The sequence below is a fragment of the Rattus norvegicus genome, chromosome 1, assembly GCF_036323735.1.
Source record: "Rattus norvegicus strain BN/NHsdMcwi chromosome 1, GRCr8, whole genome shotgun sequence".
Classification (NCBI taxonomy): Eukaryota; Metazoa; Chordata; class Mammalia; order Rodentia; family Muridae; genus Rattus; species Rattus norvegicus.
Genome location: NC_086019.1, coordinates 167,010,831 through 167,018,726, shown reverse-complemented (window position 1 = coordinate 167,018,726; position 7,896 = coordinate 167,010,831). Strand labels below are relative to the sequence as shown.

General features: G+C 37.1%; 1 protein-coding gene across 1 annotated transcript; it reads right to left on the bottom strand.

Annotated features, from left to right (window-relative positions):
• Positions 1-709: 709 nt before the first annotated feature.
• Or52j3 (olfactory receptor family 52 subfamily J member 3) lies at positions 710-1,648 on the bottom strand. The gene has a single exon (NM_001000136.1). The coding sequence runs from the start codon at positions 1,646-1,648 to the stop codon at positions 710-712; it is 939 nt and encodes a 312-aa protein (NP_001000136.1).
• Between the last annotated feature and the right edge of the window lie 6,248 nt (positions 1,649-7,896).

Genomic DNA, 7,896 nt, shown 5'->3' with positions numbered 1-7,896 from the left:
TAAAAAGACATCTTGGATGATTAAGAAAAGAGTATTTTAAAATCAAAATGTGTATTGAAAGGCAAAACTAGCTCTAGTGTCAGGCATCTACAAACCTGTCACTTGGTGTGAATATTCTTTGTAACTGGGTTTCGTTAGGCTGTGGAGTCAACACAGGATAGTCAATGATACATTGTTCATGACTAGAAAATGTCATTGAAAATGGGTGTTTGCTTTGGTTATCACTCTACTGAGTCTCATATATTTGGCAGACTATTCAAGGTTAAGCTACTGATTTGGCAGTGGTTATTCTAAACTTAGGACTGTGACTTTAGAGGAGTATACAGGAACATAATGTATACAGAGTCAAATAGTTTGAGTATATTTGGCTCTTGGTTTATCTTCCAAAATTAGAATGTTTCAAGATATAAAACAGATACAATATTAGTACAAATCAATCAAATGAATGCAAACATGCAAGCCAGAGACATTTGTGAGTGTATGTAAGAAATTTCCCCATGACCTTCTCCCAGAGTAGCCTTTCCAGTCTAGTATAACAATCTTTCAACTTTGGAATATGATGAAGTGTCTAAAGAACTGTTTTATTAACTTGAAGGAAGAGACACACCAACTGGTCTTGCAAACTGGTAGCCCACAGGACAGGATAAGAACTATTTACTAAGATAAGAACACGAGTCTTCCTAGGTGAATCAAAGAATATGACAAACTCTTACCTTTTAGTGAATATGTGGAGAACACGCTCTCTTATCTGCTTTGTTCTCACACCATAAATGATGGGATTGAGAAAGGGAGGAATGACCACATAGAGGTTGGCAACAAGAATGTGAATGTAATGTGGAATGTTGTGTCCAAACCGATGAGTGAGGAAAGAGAAGACTGATGGGATGTAGAAAACACAGAGAACAGCCACATGGGAACCACATGTGCTGAGGGCTTTTAACCGTGCATCATGAGATGGAAGGCGGAACACAGCACGAAGAATGTACCCATATGAGATGCCAATAAGTACCAAGTTCAAAAGAAAGAGAGAGACCACAAAGAGGCCATACACAGCATTGATATGGATGTTCCCACAGGACAGTTTGGCAATACCCATGTGTTCACAATAGGAATGTGCTATTACATGAGCTTGACAAAAGGGTAAGCGGTAAATGAGATAAATCATTGGACATATAAACAAGGCTGGACGAACTACCACACATATACTGATGCCCATCAGGACACGAGATGTCAAGATGGTTGTGTAGTGGAGTGGAACACAGATGGCTAAATAACGGTCAAAAGCCATGGCCATGAGAACCTCAGCCTCCATGCCAGTGAGGGCATGGATCAAAAACATCTGAGCCACACAGCCACCAAAGTTTATTTCATGGGCATCAAACCAAAATATGCCAAGCATACGGGGCACAGAAGTTGTAGAAAGAGCCAAGTCGACTGAAGAAAGGATGGCCAGGAAGTAGAACATGGGCTCTCGGAGAGAACGCCCTGTCTTGATAACTACCAGGATCATGGTATTTCCCACTAGGGCCACAAGATAAATACAGCAGAAAGGCAGAGAGATCCAAGCATGGATTTCCTCCAGACCTGGGATCCCAATGAGGAAAAATGTAGCTGGGTGAAAAACACTCCTGTTACTCTGGATTGTCATCCTACACTGGTCAGAAGAGCTGAAGTTCTTCCTCCTGTTGGGAAAAATCACACACACACACACACACACACACACACACACACCACAGAAACACACACACATCACACAAACACATACACACACAAGAGATGCAGAAGACATACAGGAGATAGACAAACACAGTAGGGAGAGAGAGAGAAAGGAGAGAGAGAAAACACAAGATGGTGAAGCAGTGGGGGATGAAGGGCTCCTATATGAATCGTTAACAACATGAATAGAATAGAGTTGAACTCACTTTTACTATGAAGCACAGCCTATTGCAGCAGATTGTATGCTCACTCATTTGCTTATCCATTTGAAAAATTCTGACCACAGTAAAATTTCAAATTTTCTTTAGCTCTGAGCATAGATACTGCAGTAAATTCAAGGCAGATGTATAATACCTAGATCTCTTCTTCCTATGGGAAAAAAACAGAATGTGTTTTGGTTCTGGGAATCTCCTCTGTTATAGGATTCAGTATAGGAAAAAGGGAATACAATATAGAGGAGGTACAAATACAGTAAGAAACTTATAGTGAAAATGAGTTATGAATTCAGACTTTTAGGAAAGTTCAAACTCAGAATATAAAATCTGACTTGTCAAAGTTATTGAGCATTATAGAGACACATGTATGAAAATGCCTCTTACCCTGTATTTCTTCTTATATGTGTCTCCAAGTTCTGTCTTAGTAACTGACCAGAAATCAGCAGGAGATCCACAGGCTCTTCTACAGAACCTTGAACAGCACAATACTTAAACTCCATTCTGAGCAGTCCACAAAAGACACATTTATATGTGTTTCAAGTACTATAAGGACTTAGATTTCATTATCAGATTTAGACTCAGCTCTGGGGCTAAATCCCAGGAGACTGCTTATGTAGTCCTAAATCCTGTTCAGGAAGCAGAAGCACAACAAAACAAAACAAAACAAAATAAAACAAAACAAAACAGAAGAAACAAACAACGCCCTTGCCAAACCCACAACGCAAGAGTTATTGAAGCTCATTTTCTTTTTTTTTTTTTTTTTTTTTTTTTTTTTTTTTTAAGAGTTTTAAAAGGTGTTTTGCATGCATGGTAACAGAAAAATTGTTACTTGGTAACAAAGACAAACATTATTCAAGCTTGGTCTTACAGGTAATATAAACACAGCAGTTTGTTGTTATGACAACAGATTTATGTGAATTAGGAGTCAGATGAGTTGAGATTTGGCCAAACCGAATATCTTAGAAAATACTCTGTTAATTTTAGTAGTTGAAAACATTTGTAGGAATAGTAATTGTAGTTGGACGCAAACTATAAGGTAATACAAGTTTTACAAAGTTTAACAGTTGATTTTGTAGATAAAAATCAAACCAATAGAATAATTTTGATTGGAATCAGAAGTCCTATAATGAAATAGTCAAATTTGGGGAGATTGTAGGTAAACAGTCTCTTAAACTACTGTAACGCATGTTGGTTTTGTTCTTCTTTTTAACAAGTTTGTTGAAGGATCACAAATATCAGAGGTATGTTAATTACAGTATTTAAAATCAATTAAACCAAATAATAATAATGATTAATAATAATTAATCATTTTAAATTAACAAGATTACAGAAAATATGATGGAAAATATGATGTAGTCTTGATTTTTAATTATTTTTTATATTAAATTGACCTTGCCATTTCCCCCTGTAACACGGGAAGCTCATTTTCTTATCTGTATCATAACTAAGATGCCCTACCATAAAATGCCAGAGATAAAAGTAACACCAGCTAAGAAACTAAAATGATAATTAATAGATATGAAACTTATATTGATTGTATGTATGTGTGTGCCAGTGCATATATTTATAGACATGGCTATGAAGTTGAGAATTTATCAGATATTATAACATATTACTGTTTTACTCCAAAAGATTATAAAAGTTTCAGGGACTTGGATATCTCATTGATTCCAGATGACTACAGTTGAAATTCCATGGCGGGGCTGGGGATTTAGCTCAGTGGTAGAGCGCTTACCTAGGAAGCGCAAGGCCCTGGGTTCGGTCCCCAGCTCCGAAAAAAAAAAAAAAAAAAAAAGAACCAAAAAAAAAAAAAAAAAGAAATTCCATGGCATTCGCCCCCATAAAAATACTGTCTCATCACTGGCTTTTGTTATTCAACATCTTATACACACTGTATATGCCTAGCCCTCCATATCCATTCACTCTCCACAACTTGCAAGATCTAGATTAGTTTTCATATCCAGTGCTGTGGACTAGTAGGGGAGCAGAAACTGAACTCAGGATGTATTGTATGAGAAAAGAATAAATGAAAATTTAAAAAGAAACTAATGCTAAGATATTCTATCAAAACAAAAAGTGCAAGGAAATCAAAGAAAGGAACCATCACCTTTGAACTGGTTAAAATATTATTTCAAAAATAAATACAATCAAACACAAACAGAAAAGAAATGAAAAGCAGAAGCAAATTTGAAAAAAAAGATATTTAATTTAGACAAATTATAAGACAAATTTTTTAAAAAGCAAAACCAATATCCAAGAAATACCACTGAGTTCAATGTACATAAATAAAATTTCTTTTGTATGCTAGAAAATAATTGACATAGTAGAACAAGGTTTTCTGAAATTCCCTGAAACAACTGGTAGAAATATCAAACTGAAGCAATGACTATTCCAGACTTTAAAAAACTACCTAACTACAATGTCTTTTTCAAGGACCAACATTAGAAAACAAATTTTCTAGCCAGACACTTTTCTAATAATTTTGCATTTTGTTCTGTTTTCTTCAAGTTTCTCACCTCCCTGCTTTTATTTAAAATGATTTTTCATACAATAAGTTCTTATAATTTCCTCCTCCTTCCTTCCAAGAACCAGTGTTGGCTTGGAGATGGGTTCTGAAAAAGGGGAGCTTGGAAGAGGTAGAAAGAAGTATTCAGTCAAATCATGGGTACAAGCTAACAGCCTTTTGTTCTACTTGAGAGAGCTCTCCAGAGTTCTACAGCTCAGCAAGATAGCTTAGCTCTCTCAGACCAAAGTCAATTGCCCACCCAAGGTTCTCTTTTGGTTATCAGCAAAAGAACAGTAGGTACATTTTTTTAACATAGCAATGAACTCAGAGCTCTGCCTACCTTTGTAACCACAGACAATAAGTTAACTAGGTGTGACCCAGTTCTGAGATCACCATTCCCATCACTCCTGGGCATAAACTAGCTCTTTTCCAGGCTGACCTTAAACTCAGGAATCTGATTGCTTTTATAAGCACAAACAATAAACTAGGCTGGGTGGGATCTTGCCCAATGATCACCATTCCCTAAATATCTTTATGTTCTTCCTTAAAATCTTTTTTGAGAAACTAGCTTATAGTGTAGCTGCCTCTGTTCATTTAGGTCCATGAAGCCCCTCATAGATTAAATTGCTTCCTTATATTTTTATAGTTGAGATATTATATATTCTTAAACTCATGTTTTCTAATGTCTTTCCCTCAGCCTTAAGGCCTGTCCTGAAGATCACAGGGTTTACCATTTTGCTAAGGGCATTAGACATGCCCTTGCCTCCTGGACTCCTACTGTCTCTAATTATCTTCTGGTCATTAACCGTGGCAGAAAGAATGTTCCTCCAAAGGAGGAACATAAAGTAAAATAAACAAAGAAGCCTTACAACACTTAGCAACTTTCAACAATCATGGAGGCCCATACCTTGCTGGCTCTGTTTCAGGGGCAGAAGTTCTGTCATGGCATCCCTTTCATGTGGCCATACAACATACAGGACTTGGCACTGCCTATCTCTCCTTTCTTTTGAATCTGTGGGACACTCCCGGCCCCCTTGAGTGTTTGCCCCCTACTGAGCCTTGCTGATGCATCTGGAAGCTTTGCTTCCTAACAGAGGAAATGCTGACCTTTCTGTTTAGCACTTGGGCAGTAACACCTGGGCAGTAACATCTTTGAGTCAATTCCTGTTTTTTGTTCCTGTTTTTCTCCTGAGGGTATAAACCTGTTTTCCAACTGTGCTTCCTGGAATTTTCTACTCTGTGGACTTGGGGTATACATTCTGTTAACGTCAGTAGAGCTTTGGCATTCTCGTAACATGAATGACCCAAGTATGTGAGGTTTTTTTGTTTGTTTGTTTGTTTTGTTTTGTTTTTGTTTTTGTTTTTGTTTTTCTTAAATCCCACAGGCCTACACCTGGTTCTTGCAATCATGACTATGCAGGAGCCATTATGAATCCACTCCTTAGAAAAAGTGAAAAAAATGTTAAAGAGGTAGAAAGAATGTTAAAATATAATGTTATAAAACAAGAGCTATCACATAAAAGTTGGGCAATGCCGATGAGCAGAAAGAAAAAAAAACCCTACAAATTAAGGCACATGAATCAGATACCCTCTAGTTCACATACTTGGGAATGCTTTGAAAACACTAAACTTTATATATATATATATATATATATATATATATACACACACACACACACACACACACACACACACATATATGACCTGGAGCAGACCTACGCACGACTTGTGCATGCTGTTTTAGACTCTGTGCAGCCATATGATCATTGCTCAGTTAATTTAGATGGTCTTATTTTCTGTTGTCCTTCATTCCTAATGGATCTTACACACTTTCTGCTCCTTGTCCAGTGGGTTCTCTGAGCTAAGAAAAAGAATTTGATGAAGACTTCTCATTTAGAATTACGTGTTCTAAGGTGCATAGGTGGGTGGATTTATGTATGAGTCTTAAATTTGAATGTATTGTCAACATGTTGGGTTTGTGCAAATAACAAGTTTTTGTTACTATATCTCCGTAGCAGTTCTTAGGATTGTTTTAGCTACCATGGGGTTTTGGATTTCTATATGAATTTAAAAATTGACCTTTCAAGATCTGTGAAGGATTGTGTTGAAATTTTAATGAGGGTTTCATTGAGTCTGTAGATTGCTTTTTGTAGGGTGGCATTTCTACCGTATCACTCCTACCAATAAGTGAGAATGGGATATCTTTCCATCTTCTGATATCTTTTTAAATTTTTTCTTCAAAAACAGTGGTTTCATTTTCCTTGGTTTTGTTTTGTTTGCTCATTTGTTTGTTTTATTTATCAATCAAGACTTTAAAGCCTTTACTCGATTGGTTAGAGTCACACCAAGATATTTTACATTATTTGAAGCTATTGTAAAAGGTTCCTGATTTCTTGCTCAGTCCATGTGTCATTCATATAAAGGAAGGCTACTGATTTTTGCAATTTAAATCCAGCTACTTTGCAGAATGTGTTTATCTAGTGTAGGAGTTCCTCAGTGGAATTTTTTTTAGGTCACTTATATATACTGTCTTATCATGTGCAAATAAGAATACTTTAACATCTTCCTTACCAATCTGTATTTCCTTCATTGTCATCAGTTGTCTCACTGCTCTAGCTAAGACTTCATATTGTATTGAATAGGAATGGAGAATAGGAATGGAGAGAGAGAACAGCCTTGACTTGTTCCTGATTTTAGTAGAATTGCTTTGAGTTTTTCTATATTTAAGTTAGTGTGAGATACTGAAAGACCTCCGGAGAGGACCTTTCCCTCAGGAGGAGATCCAAGTGCCCAATGACCGAGCCAAGTCCACTCGGATGCAATCAGCAAGAGGATTTATTGGAAAACACCGGTACCTGCGGGCACACAGTCTCTTCAGAGGACTTGCGCGCCCAGCAGCTCCAGCATGGGGATTTTATAGGGTTTGGGGAAGCAGAAGCAGGCGTACAGAAGCAGATGCATAGTTACGGAGATTGGTGGATTCAAACAAGGCACATAGACATGTTCACATATGATTGGCTATTTCACAGGATGAGGTAATAAGGTATAGCTACACACATTGGCAGGTTTGGGGCGTCCTGAATGTCGGGGGCTGGAGGCTTATCTCTTCCTGCCAGGTGGCCTGTGAGTCAGATCCGGTACTCCTGGTCTGTTCTGCATTCCTTTCCTTTTATGGTCTGATAGTTCTAGTGGCAGGGCGGGGCTGCCTGGACTTGCTTTTCACAGTGTTTAGTCCTGAGTTTGTGAATTTTGAAACTTACTCTTTTAACTTCATATTTTTAAACCTTAAATCTGTATAATTTTCCTTTCAATACAAGTTTACTATAAACTGCATTTATGAGGTTTTTGACAGATTCCTTATATTCCTAATCATTCCAGGACTGTTGGCTTTTAAAAAAATATTATTGGTTATTTTATTTATTTACATTTCAAATGTTATTCCCCTTCCCAGTTAGATCC